Below are 19573 nucleotides of genomic sequence, written 5' to 3' on the forward strand. Positions count from 1 at the left end.
TAAATTAATATAAATAGATTCATGCATGTTCATATGATTGAGCAGTTTATATCTTTAGTAAATAATAATTGAAAATGTACCTTTATAAATTAAAATTAATAGATTCGCTCATGTTCATATTACTGAGCAGATTATGTCTTTAGTAAATAGTAAATGAAAATGTGCCATTGCAAATTAATATTAATAGATTCGTACATGTTCATATGATTGAGCAGTTTGTGTCTTTAGTAAAAAGTAAATGAAAAAGTACAATTGTAAATTAATTTAAATAGATTTAATGTCAAAAAAGAGTTTTTTAAATAATGTGTAAAAATAATAAGTAATAACAACAGTTCTAATCGATATATAAAAGATTAAACCTATCTGGTCTATAGATTTTTAATGGTATATTAATCAATATTGTATAGAAATTTTATATTTAGTTTCGTTTTCATTTCAAAAATCAGATAGAAATTATCATTTTTTTATACAGGCCTAAATACAATTATATGCCACAACTACAAAGGTCAAACAGTTTGCGCCACGTTACCGATACGCAGCTTGCTGATATTCCTAATTAGAACATCTAATACCTCTCAAAAATCAGAGGCAAGTGATCTCTTTCTAAACAATTTTAACATTGTTTCAATGCGAAGCAATGCGCGATTCTCTCAGGAAAGAAATTTTTCAACCTCTTGGAAGGTAAACAATACCGTGAAAAAAATCCAAGCTCGACAAAATTTCCATAATTGCTTCATTGGTTTCCGTCAAGTCACCAAAGAAAACACTGACTTCCTACAAAGGTTCACTGATTTTGAAGTCTCTGAGGGTTTACGGTTTTCCCAAAATGTAGAACTCGTTTGCCACATAATGGATACGTTCTGCTTTAAAAGAAACGAAGGTTTATAAAAGATATGCAAAGGTCAATTCTTTTTGCAAGGTAGTTTTATTTTTTGTCATGGAAGTTAAAAAATGGAAGTTATTTTTTTTTTCTTTGCGTCAAATGAAGAAAGTATCAAATTAGCTTTATATAAAAGAAATACAGAAATTAAGTTGAAAGATTAATGTTTGTTTGTGTTTTTTTTTTTTTCTTGTCACTTTTTAATTCCCTACAAAATTTTTAAGCAATTCTGTTTTCTATGAGCTTTGTTGGGTATTTTGCCAATCTTTTATAATATTCTTCTGGGTTGAGAGATAAAGTGGTCTCAGCAAAAGTCATATTACGCCTTATGTTAGGAATGTAGTAATCTTTATATACTTCCATATTAATTTTATAATTCTACGCAGCATTTTAAAGATAGGAGTTAAATCAGAATATTTCACTATATATCATTGATATTCTCTTATAAAATAAATAACAACCACTTGTTGCCCTATATTTCAAGAAAAAGAAAATCAAGCAACTAATATTGAATAAATTCAGAAATGTATTACAATACATTATTGAAGTGATAGGACAAAACTGCAAAATTAAGGCAATGTGCTCTAATAATGTAAGTAAAAACTACTTGCTTGCCCTATATTTCTGACTAAAGCACTCCAGTACTTTGTTACAGTACGATTTATATAAATAAATTCATTACCCTGAAATCTGTTGAACTATAAGAAAATTTGATAACATGAAAAATTATTTAAAAAAATCAGTGATAGATGTTTCTTAATAAAAAGGCAACTAAAAAAATTTTATAAGTAACAATTCCACGCCAATGATGAGATGAGCATTGAAAATCGAAGAAATGAAATTTTTAATGTTTTGCTCCATATTGAGAAAAAGTATCTTTGGTTAGTTGCATAAATAGTCATTGTGAAATTTTTAAAATTCATGTTATTGTTAAAGTTCAAGTTTCAATATTCATTTATCAGTAGAAAGTTCTCGTTTAGCTCTCCGCTGTCTTAGTACGAGTTGTCTCCACTAATTTTGACAGAGACAAATATCATACCAATAGACAAAAAATATTCCTTCATTCGTGTAAACGTTCTCTTAATGTTCTAGATATATTTCTAGAGCAATAACTTTCTCTTAATGTTCTAGATACAGGAAACTTCTTGTTTTAATGATTAATATTAAGTACAATATGAATTTTATCGTATTGCTTGACGCCCCCTTAAATTAAATCAGAATTTTATGAATACAGTTTATTAGTATAAAAAGATACGCTAAAAGATTCAGAACTTTCAATTTTTTTTTTTTGTCAAATACTTAAAAATAAGTAATTAATGCTTACTAATAATAAGAGCAAAAGTGTGTCCGTATTTTGGTACAGTTGGCAGACCTCTGACAGACAACTGTACTTTGAAGGTAGAACTGTACATCATGGTTACTATCATAGTTCAAAGTTTAAAATTCCTTTGTTAAAGTAATCTGGATTATCAAATTGTGCATCAGAAATTCATTTGAAATTAAATAAAATCAATATTCCTAAAGATCACGCAACGTGTTGAAGGTGAATAGTATTAAACTAAGAAATGACAATTACCATTTTTTTTATTTAATTAAAAACACTCATACGTATTAAATACCAAAACTCAAAATCCCATTTACTTTTACTTGAAACCAAAGATAAAACATAAAAAGACATCCTACATATGATCCAACGTGAAATGGATATTCAAAATATTTCTTTTCTACGATTCTTCTTCACAAACTTAGGTAAGACAGGTAAAACAATCAGTAATCACATATCGTCAATCTGTATGCAATATTCCAACAAATACAGCTTAACAGTTGATTAATGATGTATGGTCTTTTCCTCGAAGTTAATCATACAACTTGGGTCATATTCTTTTTTTTCGCTGCAAACGAATTCTAATAGCATTTTCCCATTCGTTCTTGGCATAATCTTATGAGGCTTGGTTGGTCAGTTCTCAGCAGTGTGTTATGTTAGCAAGAGAAAGAAAACTGTCTAAGGGTGTTGGTTAGTTTCCTTTTTCCCTTAGTCGGCGTTTCCGAAAACAACTTTGCCACCTTCTTACACATCTCGAGCGCGTTCTTAGATTACGTTGCAGACGGGTCATATAAGCTTGATTATCTCTAGGGATTTCGTATCATTATTTTTTTCTTCCGGTGGACCAATCAGGATTTGGTGATATAAAGACCATGGCCTGATAAGGATTCAATTGAAGCTATTGTTGGTCATTATAGAAGGGTAACAAAGAGATCGCGTTACTCAAAGGTTACTTTTTTTTTGTTACCCTTTGCTTTTTCACCTTCTTTTATCTTAGGAAGACAGTTTGCGGGTTTTTTACGAGCTGCCATTAACCAGAAAAGTCTTACTTAAAGTAATGAAGGCTTTTATTTAGATAAATAAAGAGTATTTTGCGTATTACTCAATACTAAATAAACTGGTCACCATAATTTTCTGGCCATTCATTGATTCATACATTAAATTGAATACAATTCTTAATTTTATTTTGATTAATAATGTTTTTAATGTAATTTTGCTTTGATTCAAAATATGTACATCAAATCTGTTACTTACTGCAAGAATTTCATCTAAAAAATTTTACGCAAATCAAAAAATTTACAAATAACTCTGAATTACCAGCAAAATTCAGTAACTGATTAAGAAATAACAAAATAATAAATTCTAAAATATTTTTATCCCTTATTTTATAGACGCGGTTAAAGATTTTAGGTCTGTACTTTTTAGTAAACTTTTAAATGATTAAAAAAAAAAAGAATTATCCGTAAAATGTGATTTGAATATGTTTGTAAGATTGGTCATAAAAATTGGGCTGCATAAAGGATTTGATAAATCTGGAATTTAAAATTTAAACATCAATAAAGATATATCGATTTTGTTTTAGAATCAAAAAAAAAAAAACCAATACTAAGACGTATTCATGTAACTAGTTGTTGTTGTTTTTCATTCAATAATTGTTTGTACCTATTTTTTATCTTTGTCAAAAAGGTTAATTCGCATTTAACTCGCGAATATAAATGATTCGCTTAAAATAAAATCCGGAATCCATTACCTACCAAGCATCCGCTGACTGATATTTAGATCAATTCTTTTGCGGTTTAAAATAAATGTTTCTTTTGTTATTTTTCCATTTTTTTTCTTTGTTAATCAAGTTATATTTTTATATCAAAATTTAGTCAATTCCTTTGCATTTAAAATTTTTGCTTAAAAGTTTTTTTAATATTTTTCTAACTTAAACTAGAATATTGTATGTTCGTTATTGTTGTTAAAATAAGAATATGTGCACCAGCATATTAAAAATGCTTTTATTTTTGAAAAAGTATAGAATACATTGCGATATATATTTAAACGCTTTCAATAACGCAAATTTGTTAGGTTTAAATCGGAAAACTACTTTTGAAATTAAATCGCCTTTTTTTTATAATAATTGCAAGAGACAAAAATTGCAGATAGTTTCTTATTAAAAAATTTGAGTTCACAGCTTCAAAACAGACCACAGTATGTTATATGAAAATATTAAAAGAATGTTAAATAACACTATTTCAATAAAATTAAATTTCAATAAAATACAATAAATTAAATTAAATTATAATATATTAATTGCTTTAAATATTAAAAGAGCAGTTAGCAAAATTTGAAATTTTAATCAACAAAATGTTTTAGCTGTTCATGATTATAAGAATCATTTTCGAAAAGAATTCTGAAATTCATTTGGATGTTTTATCAAAAAGGGAAAATAAATCCCTTAAAACTGAAAACGTACAAGAGGATTTAAACATTTCAAGTAATGTTGATATTCATTTAAAGTGAAACTATTTCTTTAAAACATCTTTGTGACATAGCAATGACAATTAATAGTCATATAGCCATTGGCAGAAAAGAATTATTTTAGTACTGCGTTATATCAATTTTTAATCTTCCCCCTTATCAGATTATTTCAACAAATTTTGTGTATTAAATTTTTCAATTATAAAAAAATAAATTTTTAAAAATTCAAAAATTAAGTTCCATAATTTTGTACATTATAGAAAATTAAATCTTTATAGTGCATGTACATATATATTGACTCATGTTTAAAAGAATTCTGTCATTAAAAAGCTAGCTTTTCATAGAAAAATTTTAAAAAAATTAATCTTGAAAACAGCCAACCTTTTCTGTAAACAAAAGAATTATTAAAAGTACTTTTTTCTTCTTATAAATCTGTTTTTTCATCCCTTATTTTTATGTTGCACATAAAAAAAAATGAACATTTTTTTTCTTACTTTCTAATATTCTGAAAAGAATCTTAAACTTTCTCCGGTTTTTTAATTCTCTAGAGCTCACGACTATGACAATAACAAAAAGCTCGATGGACTCGAACTCTACACTGCTCTGGGCCATGATTCCCGTCACGATAATGAAAGTCATGTGGAAGACCACTCAACGCCAGAAGACATCGAAAGTAAGATTTTTTTTTTTTTTTATTCTATTCGGGTTTTATTTCTAGAGGCAGCTAAAAAAGAAGTTCTGCGAAGGTGTTTTAGGTAAATATTCCCTTAGGGAATGCAAAAAAATATTTTAATAATAGTATTGACATTTTTTAAAAAGTGAATCTCCCTGATTTGTCTATGTTTAATAAGGCAGTTTTATATTTGGATCTTTATGTATATCGAAATTTAAGAACAAATTTGATTAACAAGTATAAAATTTTACAAACAAATATGCCTATGCTATAGGTACTCTTTCCATCATAATAAGAGCACGTAAATGGCTTTTTTTTCAGTATGATGCACTGTTTGTTTATGAGAAAAGGCATTACACATTTTATACTCGATCTTGTAAAGTGGCTTTTCAAGAATGCTATCCTGCTGTACATGTGCGACATTTTATTGATGAATGACAAATTGCCATACTGTAACTTTCATTCTTTTAGTACTGCCGAAATGTACCACGATTATTAATATCTATAACTGTAAGAGGGAGAGAGGCAAAATAATACTTTTGTTATGCCAGAATTTTTTCTTAAAATAGTGTGCAGACCATAAAAGAGTATCGTCTTGTACCATGATAATAACGGTGAAGAGATTGATCTTTGGAATTATTAAGACACTTGAAGGTCAGGATTATATATATGGTAAATAACCTTCCATACGAAGACACTGTTCATTTTCTTTGTGTTATAAATTTGTGGGTCCCCATATATATTAAAATGTATTTTCAAGGAAACTAATTATCTAAGTAATGTATTTATTTGAAACAGAAACATTGTACAATGTGTTTGGTACTTCTGTAACTTCAGTATACTATCGCATCATCCTTATTGTTAATGGAAACAACTCAAAGAGACAAATTTATTCCACTAACAAACTGATTAACTAAACAATTCATACAATTAAAGAACTACAAATTCGGAATTATTCTAACAATTCAATCCGAAAAGCTTTTTTCATATGAAAATGCTGATGCAATGACACCACACAAACAGAAACAAATAAATAAAAAAAAGAAATGATAATTATGTTACAATGTTTGAATTTAAGGTTCGAAATTATGTTATTAAAAAGTGACGAATACTTTATAACTTTGAGAAAAGCGTTACAAATATATTCTATAAATGTCTTACAATTATTCAAAAAAATTTGTTAATGATGAATATTATCACTAAGCCACTGAAAATAAAAATAATAGATAGTAAATAAATTTCCTCATTTTCATGTTATTTGAATGGTAAGAAAAAATGCAGTTTTGCTTAGAATTTAATTCCTACTTTAATAATGCAAAAAATAATTCGGATAAATTTTAAAAAATTAAAATATCCGAAAAATTAAAACGATGCCAAAGCTTAACAATTTAACAAAGAAGATAAATAAATTAGAATTTACAAAGGAGAAACAACTTTTGAAAGTTATATTATTTATTTAAAAACTTTATCCTAACAAAAAATTTTTTAAATGCATGCTATGAGTGTCAACGTTGCAATGCGCTTTTAGGAATGCAGTATTTTCATCAAACATCTTTCGAAGATCTACAAATAATTAACTCACACAATGATTTTGTTACATTTTATATTATATATATATATATATATATATATATAAGTAAGTTTGTATTACAGTTTATAATATAGTATTGAAACGTTTTTGAATAAATACTAAAATAACGATTATATAAAAACTAAATAATAAAATAAACGACTCTTTCAGCTGACAAGAAATCTATTTTCTTTCAACTTATTGCGAAAATTTAAAGAAAATAATTATCGTTTGCAATTATTCCCCTTTTAATTAAATGCAAAGAAAAGCTGATTATAATAAAACCTAAGAATTTCCACTTGGTTTTTTTAATCATATTGTAGAAAAAAATGTAGCATCTTGGTTTTATTTTTATAGGAATGAAGGATTTGTCATTTGCATTTTTGAATATTTTATTTTAAAACTTGCAATTATAATATTTTTGTAATAAATACAGATGAAGAGTCTATTTTTAGCATACTTGTATTGAAACTTTAAAATTTATTTTTTTAAACAGTACATTCTCGGTAATTCGGCTGACATAAAAGCCAGAAAACGTTGAAATTTACGGGGTTTCATTTAAGAAAACATATTTTAATGCTCTAATTTACATCTTAATTGGATTGTGTTTTCTTAATGATCAAGTAATTCTTTTAAAACGCTTACCCGTTGTATTTTTCGTCGTTCTACTGTAAACGTTCTACTACAAGGGCGGCCGAATTTATACAATGCAGGATTACTGAGAGTATAACGAATTATTTTAGTTATCTTTAAACAATAATATTTGCGGAGTAAAAGTAATTTGTTATCTAATTTAAATTAGAAAGATAATGATCGATAATCATATAATTTTTTTAAAAAAACGCTCGACATTTTATTTTTTGAAATATTAAAATAAAATAATTTCAGCAATCAAATTTTACACAAAAGCTTAGCGGTCGTTAAAAATTCATAGAGAAGCATATAAAGAAATACATATTTCGTTTGAAAAATATATAAAGAGGTAAAAAAATTATTGAAATGAAATTACATATCGAGCAAAAAATTATAGAGTATTTAAACGAATTTATGAAAAAAGACATTATATCAAATACATAGAAAAAAAAATCAATTATAAAATTATACAAAATTATATATTGATACAATATTTTTTTCAAGTTCAAAGAATTTGAAAAAGATTTGAAATTTTATAAACACTTATATTTTGAATGTAGTGCTTCAGGCATAATTTCACAGAATATTGCTCTAAAATACTGTAACTATATGAAAAAGCTTTTTTATGTCATCTTATTTTCCTGAAACAAAAATTTCTGATACATCGTTAAAGTGCGTAAATTTGATATTTTTCAATAAGGATTACTAGTTCTTGTCAATGTTGCTAATCTCACTTAACGAAACAAGCACGATTAAATTTAAGCTTATTTACTTAAAATAATGTATCAAATAAAGTATGATATTTTGTTTAGTCTTATGCAGTGTAAATAAAAATATATGATTGGATAAGACCCAAGAGGGTATTATATTTTTGAAAGGAATCCACATTTTTGAGTCCACATTTGCAGTTCAGATAAAATAAATTAGAATAGCCTATTAATCAGCATTACATAAACTCATATTTGATACATGTACTTCAATTTTCAAAATCAAGATAACCAAGAGCGGATATCCTTTCCAATTTAAGATTTTCATGGTTACAACAAGAAAATCCAATACAATCTTTGTTCAGCCTTTTGCCACAGTAATTATTTGAACATTTTAATTCCAATCATTAGATTTTTTTCTTTGGATTACAAAATATAAATAAACTCTTTCAGTAAATGTTTACCCATATTTATAAAGCGGATGAATAACAAATAATTCCAAATGATTTGGGTATTTTAAATAAATATAAATTAGCGTTCCATTTAATTCTGTAAAGATTTACTTTGTCAGTGCGAGACCCAAATTTGTAAAATCTACGTTTCACTTAAAAATAATAAAGTTTTTAACATCTTTATTTTAAGCGCTAAATACAGTCTCAACTATTTTAGCTATATTATTGATTTTTAAATCTACTTTTTATAAAACTCAGCTTCATAATATGTTGTCATTTATCCTGGTAAACATCAGTAATAAGGACCAGTAATAAAATTCATCATGCTATAAATACAACATTCGCTGATCTCTTTCAAATACCATTATTTAATCGGGGTTGAGTGAAAAAAAGTTTATTTTTTTCTTCAAATAAGAAATTTTTCTCAATTAAAAACTGTAAATTTTAATTTATTTGAGTAAAAAAAATATTAAAAAAAACAAAAACAATTTTATTTTAAAATCATCGAAATCGTTGAAAAAAATATTTTTATAATGGTTATTAAAGTTCTTATTTCATGAAAAGTCAATAAATAGATGTAATATATGGTCGCTCTAAAAAATAATTTTCTGTATTCATATTCTCGAAATTATTATAATATGCATACAATTTCTTTTATATCTCGACATTTTTAGTATCTCAGCACTATTCTCATGTAAAAATTTTACTATGTCACAATTCACAATCATGTTTAAAAATCCATAAAAATATTAAATTTCTGTTATTTATAAATTTATTTCATGATTTTATGAATTAACATAATGTCCTTCTAATGATAAAAAAAATTCAGTCCTATATCATAATTTCTGAGATGTCATTACAAATTCATAAAATTTATTTAACACTGAAAGATCCATTTCTCAAAAATCTATATCTACCAAAAATTTTATCAAATTTTATTGAAAAGCTAATTTTATGTTAGGAAAATAATAAATGAAAAATACTAATCAGCATAATGGAAAATTTTTGAAATAGCGATTAATTAATCACGTTAATTAAGCCGGTTAATCAGTTTGTAGATTAGAATAAATCTGTGGCTTGAAATCATTTCCATCGACATCACTTTTCTGAAGATGCGATAATAAATACTAGAGATGCAGATCTGTTTCATTTTACTTTTTGATAACTTTTTTATTCTTTGTGAAGATTGATTGGTCTGCAATTTTGAAAAAATAAAGAACTAAAAATAAATGACTGCGGAAGTTTACGAAAAAAAAAAACCTGAAATAATTAATGAAGACCTTTGATAAAATTGGAATCCTAAATTGATAGAAAATGAAGTGCAGCATTTTCTTTCGTTCGATTTTTTCACAAGTAGTCGAAAAGATCAAAATTAACAACAGACATGTGTCTGGGAAATGATAATATTTTATTTATTCATTTTATAAAATTTATATTTGTATTCATAATTAAATAACATAATTTAAATTTCTTTGAATTTTTCTATACCTCTGGGATTTATTGTAGATTCGAATTTTACATGCAGGAATTTGTTATTAGATTGCTTAATCTTGTCTGACATAAAATATCAAAAAAAGAATAATATTTCGCAAAATATAATTTTCCTAGTATTTTAAACAGCATTAGTTTAGTTATATAAAGCGAGCTATATATGTAATGATATTTTAAACTCAATTTCACTTTAATTAATTTCCAAGATTTTATTCTAATTTAGCCCATAGTAAGTTCATTCTCTTATTTCGTGATCCAATTCCACTTTCTCTACTTAATTAATTCAAGAGAAGCTTTATAAAATTGCTGAATCGGCTGAGCGCCAACACTTTCACACGCTCAGCGTGAAGGGATGGAAAACTATTCTTTAAGCACATTCTTTTTAAAAGATCCCTGTGTTTCCTTTACATGCGATTGACATGCGTCAGAAATCCCTATCAGAATCTTAATAATATATTAGCACTGTGTAGAAATATTTTTCCTATCAAAATCTCAGGTTATATAAGACGAGGGATAATTTATTTCGCCTCTTCTTCCCCACTTCTGCTTTTGTGCCGCGTTGTGCCGGACATGAATTGTCCGCGTCTCTGCTTGTAAATAATTATGCTTTCCCGGAATGCATATTAAAATTAATCTAAAAAGATAAAATTTCTCATCGATGTCTTCAAACCTGCCTTCTGCTTCAAACAAAATAAGGCTTACATATATATATAATTGTTTATTTTAGACAAATGTCCTTAGATTTATCCGAGCTCAAACATTCTTAGATTTATTTTAAATTCGTAAATTTATGTCTGTAAGTAATACATAAGATAGTTATATTTTAATCCAGTGACTTAAAAATATTATAGAACCTTTATTTTCGCGTTCCTTCAAATTTCATTTCACTACTTCATTCATTTTTCGCTAGCTCTGACTCGACAGAAGTTAGAAAATCATATTTATTTGAAAGAAATATGAAATTTTCCAATTTTTAAGCACATGCGCTCATTTTTTCTTGATGAGATTTCAACTCTTTTTTTAACAACGATAATAGAACGGAACTTTAGAATGTCTTCTTTTCTTTAAAAAAAACCCGAAGCAATCGCGTCGGTTGACTCCCGTATTCGGTACCGGAAATTGAGCGGTTTAAGAAAAAGATTCCGGGCTCTCTGGTGTAATTAGTTCCACTTCATCTAACAAATGACAAAGTTCAAGAATTCTGTATTATTTTTCCCAAGGTACTTAAATAAATTCTTTAAAGAGAAGCACGAATAGGCTTTTAAAGTTTGGAGATAAGTTGAATACTTCTAAACATAGATTCCCTCCATGATTACAAAAGCCATTGTGTTGGAGTGTTTCGGTGCTTTTTATATTAACTTTACTACTGAAGACTTGACTCCCAGAACTTGTGTTCAGAAGTGTCCTACTTTATTGAAAAGCGTCGCTTGCTTTCAGTTCCAAATATTTTAATGTAAATTTTGATTAAAAAGGAGTGTAAAAATGCAAGAATAATTCTTAAATTTTCGGCCTCTTAAATGTTGTTCGTCTTTTTTTCCAGACATACGTGATTTAGTTTTAATGACACAGCACCAGCTTCGAAGATGCAATACATTTATTAAAAACATTATTCTTCAAAATTTAAAAGAGTTGAAAGGATATTAAATTTTACCTTCAAAATTCTCTTACATAAATATTAATTCAGTTTATTCCAACTCGAATGAAATGATTCCATTCATTGCATTTCATATGCAAAGCTGTCAAACATTCTGTACTACAAAAATTTCCATATAAATGGAAATTAAACTTCATTTTTTTATAAAATAGTTGTGATAGTATAAAAATAATAACTTTTTTTATTTTTGGAAAACATACAAGACTACCGTGCGATTATAATTTTATAGCTGTGCTAGTATAAAGTTTATATCTTATTATTTTAAGATTAATAACAAATATATAAGACTACAATGCAGTTGTGATTGCTATGGGAAATAGATAGTTGCATAATGAATTATTTATAAAACGCATTAGAAGTTTGCTAAAGTTGTTCATTTTTTTTTGTGTGTGAACGTATGGACAAGAATTTCATTCGTATGTTCTTAATACGGCACTTTTATTGAATATAAATCTTATAATCACTTAACTTAAAATTTTATACTTAAACTTAGTTATAACTTACTTACTTAATTAACTAACTTAATTAACTTACTTATACTTAAAATTTTATGTTTATAAACAGCGACTAAAGTTTATCTTACATATAAAAAAAAATAAAAAAAATTCTAACTGAACTGTCCTGAAGTATTTATTGTGATAATATGCTTTAATATTTCAGTAGTTAATTCTCAAAACGCTAAAAATGCTTCATTTTTTTTCACCATGTAATTTTTTATCCAATAAAAAAATAATCTGAAAAACATGAATAGAGCTAGCAGTAAAATTTTACATAAATGGGAAAAAGTTACAGCGTTAGAAACAGAAAAGAAAAAGTTGCCAATTCTATTTACATAAAAGATATACCTATATGCCTTTAATCTGTAAGCATTAATTACTCCTCACACATCAATCACTGTTTATGCTCAGAGACTAATCATTTCAATTTCCTTTTCTTTTTACCACACTTCATTTTTACAAAAGTGTAAGAGGTCGATATCAACAAAAGCTGAAGAATAAACATGAAAGTAAGCACCAAGTTGGGAAGAATGAATAAAAGAATACAAATTATAGGAAACTAAAAGTTCAGAAGAATAAATACTATGCAACACTTATGAATATGTTTCAAACATCTAATTTTAAATAGTATGAAGACATTTTTCATCAGATACAGAATTAAGTCAATTCTCTCTTCAAAACAGTGTAAGTTCAAGAAAAAGTAAATAGAACAAACTTTCAGCCACATTTTGAAGTTTCAAATAAAAACTGGCATAACTTCACGAAAATATTATGGCCAATGCTGTGTGTAATTGCCTTATTCATCAGAATTATAAATTTTTCTTAAATTATTTCCGGAAAGCTATTAAATAAATTAAATTTAACAAAAAAAATCTGAAAAATATGTCATTTTTATTGCCAGTTTATAGAAACTAAGTTCTATTGATGAGTCATAATACTTGAAATTGTAGATAAGAGAGGAATAATAGTCATGTAATAGAAGTCAGGATAGAATAGTCATGTAATAAATATGTTAGTATAATAATATAAATAGTTTAAAAATGGTATTATTTAAATACATCAAATTTAGTAAGGGATATTGTGACTACAAGTGCAGTTTTGAATCAAATTTTTGTTTCAATAGGTTGAGAAAAAAAAAATTTAAAACACAAATTTAATTTTTGGATACTATTAACACATATCGGGTAACACACGCCAAGGATAACACGATAAATTCAATAAAGATGGTAAATTAATGTTCAAAATTTACTATTTCGCAACTATTGTACGCCAATTACATGTAAATCGTTCTCTGGCATGACAACATTATTACAGAGTATGCGAGAAAGTTTAGGAGAGACTACTCCCGTTGGTTTCTGTAAAAATGAAATGTCTATTCATAATGTTTTTGTTTTGCTACTTTCCTTTTTCTGAAAAGAAAAAGAAATGCACTTGATGTTGTATATTTTCAAAATAATTTCAATATTTGTACTTTAAAAAAGATAAATTGTCTTCATCTTTGTTTCAAATCTAATTGCGAACGAAATTTTGATAGAAAAATAAAAATATTTTTAGTATGAATAACACAAATCTGTAATTAACATCATTTGTTTATAAAGATTATTTTGAACAAAAATCTTGGGATTCGGTCATTAACAATATCTCACACTCAGTTGTAAATAATTGTAGATGTCGATTTGTTTAAAAAAATAATTTTCTATTTAGGATTAAAAGATAGGTTTTAATATTAGTAAATAAATACATAAAGGTTTTACCATGCAAAAACAATTTATTCAAACAATAATTTTTGAAAAAAAAAAAGAGCTGTTATTGAATGTTTAATTCTTTTCTGCATAATTTATCACATTTTACAAACTATATCGAACCTTCTATTAAATTAAATATCTCAAAAAATTCTAAAATCTAAATTCTAATTCTAAAAAATTCTAAATTCTAAATAAAAGAAAATTTTTATTAAATAAAGGGATTTAAATATTTATTTTAAAAGAATAACTAAATTAATTCAGTTCTTTTATTAGATTTGAAAAATTGTTGAATATGCATTTTATCCATTCGGCAAACAAATGATAAATTCACATAAGCTGACAAGAATTGTTACAAATCATTAAAAAGAAAGTTAAATATTTACATTATCTAGATAATCATTTTTACTACAATAAAAAAAGAACAACTTTGAGCGATAAATGAAAAACTACTTTATGTTTACCATTCATAACAACAAAAATGTAAAGAAAGTGAATGTATATGACCTCACTCCCAAAATTAATATTTCGCACACAGAAGCGTTAAAATAATGATGCTCTCCTTTTTCACAGTTCATTAAAAGTTCGTTTTCAATTTAAGATATCCAATTTGCTTTTACATGGAGAAGAAATATTGCTTCATTACTTTTAATCTTGCCGTATCTCCAGGTTAAAAAAAAGCTATGGACGTAAAACCTTTTATCGTTGATATTAACACCTTTTACAATGAGTGTTTACCCTATATATGCTGTCTAGGTAAATGGCTGCGCTTTTAATTTAGAAAGGAAAGCATTACTAGAAGAGCGTCTTGTAATTACTATGGATTTCTCTTAGAGTAGAAATTTATTGCTCAATTTCCATATTGAAGTGAACGCTTATTTTTTCAACTGGAACAATTCATCTTCTAAGGGTTTATCTCTTTGAACTTAATTTTCCTAATATAATCTTCCCAATACTTCATTTTTATCATAACACTGGATTTTATTAATTTCAGAGTGTTTACAAAATTATCGAATAAAACTTTCGAAAAATTTTCTGTAATTCAAACCGAACTTCAGACACAAAAAATAGTTCATAGGAGCTTATTTTTTTTAAATATATAGATTCGTAAGTTATCGGTTTGCGTTGCAATAAATTTTTCCAAATTAAGCTTATAAGATATATTAATGACCCACGCATATTAAGCAATTCATGTATTGGAAAGGTGTTTTTCAGCATTTAATGGATTAATTGGAAAATTTACGAATATATCTTTTTTTGCTTTGAAAGAATAGTTATTATCCAATAGTTATTGTCATAATTTTTAATACGGATTCCTAAAGTTATGAACAAACAATAAAAAAGGCCAAACTGTGTTGATTTTAAATCCTTCTTCAATGATGATGTTATCTTTTAAGGTTTTTCAAAACATCTCTTTTCTTCAACATCTCTTTTCTTAGGTAGTTAAAATATCTCTTATCCGATCATATCTAATGAATGTTTTCAAGGTTTTTGAAAACATTTATTCTCCTCAAAATTCATTATTCTGATGACAAGGTGAGTTAGCTAAAATCTCTCTTAACTGAGCATATCTAATGAAAGTTTTAAAGGTTTTTCAAAACATCTCTTTTCTTCAACATCTCTTTTCTTAGGTAGTTAAAATATCTCTTATCCGATCATATCTAATGAATGTTTTCAAGGTTTTTGAAAACATTTATTCTCCTCAAAATTCATTATTCTGATGACAAGGTGAGTTAGCTAAAATCTCTCTTAACTGAGCATATCTAATGAAAGTTTTAAAGGTTTTTCAAAACATCTCTTTTCTTCAACATCTCTTTTCTTAGGTAGTTAAAATATCTCTTATCCGATCATATCTAATGAATGTTTTCAAGGTTTTTGAAAACATTTATTCTCCTCAAAATTCATTATTCTGATGACAAGGTGAGTTAGCTAAAATCTCTCTTAACTGAGCATATCTAATGAAGGTTTTAAAGGTTTTTCAAAACATCTCTTTTCATCGAAATTCCTTTTTCTGGTGATAGGGTTAGACAGCTAAAATCCTCTTGTCCGAGCATATCTAATGAAAGTTTTAAAGATTTTTCAAAACACCTTTTTTTTTTTTTCAAAATTCATTTTCTTAGTAATAAAGTTAGATAGTTAAAATCGCCCTTAATCGAGCATATCCAATCAAGTCTATTACGACTTTAGAATAATTGAACATAAATTTATCATTTCTGTTAATCAAAACCACTTTAAAGTGCATAAAATAACGCCTTCAGCCCAAAATTCGGAAAATGCTTGCTTTCCAAAAGAACTTTAGTGGAATTTGGCCAAATCTACATTTCATTTAGAGGAAAACCTCCATTGGCCAATTTAATTTCAGCAATTTAATCTCTCAATCTGAATTTCACTGAGATTTATCTTTCTTTTGCTAAATGATTAACAGAAATATAAGCATTGAATAGAACCTATAATATTTTTCATCCAATCTATGTTCTTTAGATATGCCTTTTCTTAACCCATTTGGTCTCAGATAGGAACTTGTGTTTTTTTTTTCCCTAAAAATTAAGTGAAATTGCTTATTATTCAATAAGTTCAGCTATTTTTACGGATTATTTTATCCTTATATTAGTTATTAAATAAAATAAATCCTGTATCTTGATTCATCATTTCTTTCAAATTTCACTTATGATTTTTGTCAGAGATCTGTTATGCTGTTGTGCGTGTTTTCTAATGCATTTTGTGTTAAAATTACTGATATTATTGTTATCTTTGTTAATTTTGTTATTCCTATCTTTGTCTATTCTATTGTCATTGTCTATTGTCTTTGTCTTATTGTCTACTGTTATCTTTGTTAATTTCCTTACTAGCTGAATTTTCTAACGAATAAGATATGAGCTAAGAAGTGATATGAAGTTTTTCATAAATAAATAGTCTTCTACGTGTGCATTTATTCATTTATGAAAGTCATCAGGAGTGATCACACCAAAACCTTTCTCGCGCACTCTCTAATATGCTTGTCATACCAGAGAATGCCTTGCGTGACATTGGCGTACAATAGTTACGAAATATTAACTTTTGGCGTGAATTTAGCAATTTTACTGGCGAGTCATTTTGGCGATTAATCCTTGGTATGCGGTTAATAATATCCAAAAACCGCATTTGTGCTTTAGAGACGTTTTCTCAATGGATTGAAACAAAGAGTTGACAAAAAACAGCCTTCGTAATGACAAAATTCCTGCCTAATTTGAATATATTTAACATGTTTACATTTGTGTTAACATGTTTCTGAAAGCACAGACCAACAGACAACAGCCAAACTCTAGCTGGATTTGTCTCAAATTTTGGTAGTGTCTACTCTATAGATGTTCAATCTGTGTACCTAACTTTATCTATCTAGCTCTCTTCATTTTATGGTTATCGTGTTAAATAAAATCCGAACAGCCAGACAGACGGACTTCCTCTGAACAGATTTTACTCAAAATTTGATAGAATTCTGCAAATTTGGTGTTAAGTCTGTATATCAAATTTCAGTCGGTTACCTCAAAGCGTTAATGAGTTATCTTTGTCACATACAGACAGACGGACATTTTCCAAAAATGTATTTTTCGAATTCATGGAGATCTAAAATGTGAAGATTCGTCAAAATCTCGGGTTTAAATATTTTGACGATTACCCTACTTCCTCTATACTATGTATAGGAGAAAGTAAAAATATAAATTTTATAAAATACTTTTTTCCCAAATTTATCAATTTTAAATTCAGTGGTTTATTTCAGAACTGAACAAAAATTTTTAAAGAAAAATTAAGTAATAAAAAGAATAACTTCACTGTTCAAAGCTGTGAACTTAACAATAATTATTTTTTAAGTCACATAATATAAAACGTACTTGGATAGTTTCTTTGTGGAAAACTATCCACTCTATATCACAAAAAAATACCATTTTTACCACATATCCTCCAACGAGCGCTACTTCTCAGAAGCATTTATTACACCTCTTTCATAAAAGCAAGCCATTCCCCTCAAACGCTTGCAAAAAAAGAGTGCGGCATGAAGATAATGTTTCAAATGACCCTCATAACTTCTACAGGCATGGATTATGGTTACAACCGCGTAGTTTCGCTGTTACATCCCGCCTCACATAATTTATTTTACTACATTTGATCAGCCATTGTGAGAAGAAGATAGTATTGTTACCTCCATACATCCTCATTCTATGGGCTGGAAATTTCGTCGAGGCGGAGCTGGGTAGCTTCCACTGGGAAGCGCAGGAGAATAGACTCGCTCAAGAAAGCATTAAAGAGAATGAATGAATGAAAGCGGTATGCTTGGGTTGAGAGAGTTTTTCTAAACGAAAGAGAAAGCGAAAGTTGAGGCAAAAATATGATGCGAATTCGATGTAGTAAAAGAAATTATGAAACGATTGTGCATAGCATATTAAATGGTATTCAAAGGATACTTTTACTCGAACCTACTAATGAAAAATAGTACTATAAACTTTATCGTCTTAAATTTTTAGAAATAGTAAAGCGCATCTTAAGTATGTCGTCAAGGAACCACATCAGAAAAACATACCAACATTAATAACAAGAAAATGCAATTAAAGGAGGTTTGAATTTCTAAGCTGAAACATCGAAGTAAAGTAATGTCTTAGGCTTAGTTTGTCTATATTTATAGTATTTTTCAAAACCTAAAACAATGATAGAGTCCACAAAAATAAATGCATTTAATATCGTTGTAACGCATTTGCATAATCGCTGTTACTAGACAAATAAGAAGTATTGTTGTAAAATGTACATAAAATATTTTTTTAAAAATTATTAAAATTATAGAAAAAATTAAAATGCTGAAATAAAATTGATATCACAAAAAGCTAGGAGGAGGTGTCTCAGAAAAGTGAAACAGGCTGTTATTCCCCAAAATAGATATACACTTAGATATACACTTCCACTTACAAAACTTCATTAAATAAGGTGAGCAATTGCATGAAAGCATATTAGCTTCTGTGAAGATTGATACTAAAAATTTAAAAAAAAATAGTGCGAGGCATATGTAAGTATGAAGAATGTAAAATATTTCTTTTACATTTTTGCATAAAATCTGACATTTTCATCCAGGATTTACAAAAATATGCTTGTTTTTCAAAGTTAGTAGGACTAATCACAAATTTAGTTGAAAACATTTATTCAAGAAATGTAGAATTTTTATTTAGTATAGAAAAATTGCCTGAAATCCTCTAGGAAGTGTGCTTAAAAAACGGTTCAGTAATTATAAACTATAGGATTCTTACTTTCTCTGTGACTAGCGAGAAGAATGAGGCATTTTACATGTGATGCAAAAATTGGCATTTAGATAAGCAGATAAACTTACCAATAAAATTTCACATATTCAAGCTTTAAAACTTATTAAAAACTTGATAAATATTTAATACATTATTTTGAACCTTAAATTTTTTTTAACTTTTAAAACTGAAATAAGTATTTAAATGAACATAATGTAACTTC

At 27.1% G+C, this 19573-nt stretch overlaps 1 protein-coding gene across 4 annotated transcripts in view; it reads left to right on the forward strand.

Moving 5' to 3' along the window:
* Positions 1-19573, forward strand: part of LOC129971258 (multiple coagulation factor deficiency protein 2 homolog) — a 46440-nt gene that overhangs the window by 14945 nt on the left and 11922 nt on the right. For all 4 annotated transcript variants that reach the window (XM_056084856.1, XM_056084866.1, XM_056084886.1 and 1 more), the window contains one exon: positions 5219-5343. In XM_056084856.1, the coding sequence (XP_055940831.1) occupies positions 5219-5343 (125 nt within the window). The remainder of the gene's footprint in view (positions 1-5218; positions 5344-19573) is intronic.

Source organism: Argiope bruennichi, chromosome 1, assembly GCF_947563725.1.
Source record: "Argiope bruennichi chromosome 1, qqArgBrue1.1, whole genome shotgun sequence".
NCBI lineage: Eukaryota > Metazoa > Arthropoda > Arachnida > Araneae > Araneidae > Argiope > Argiope bruennichi.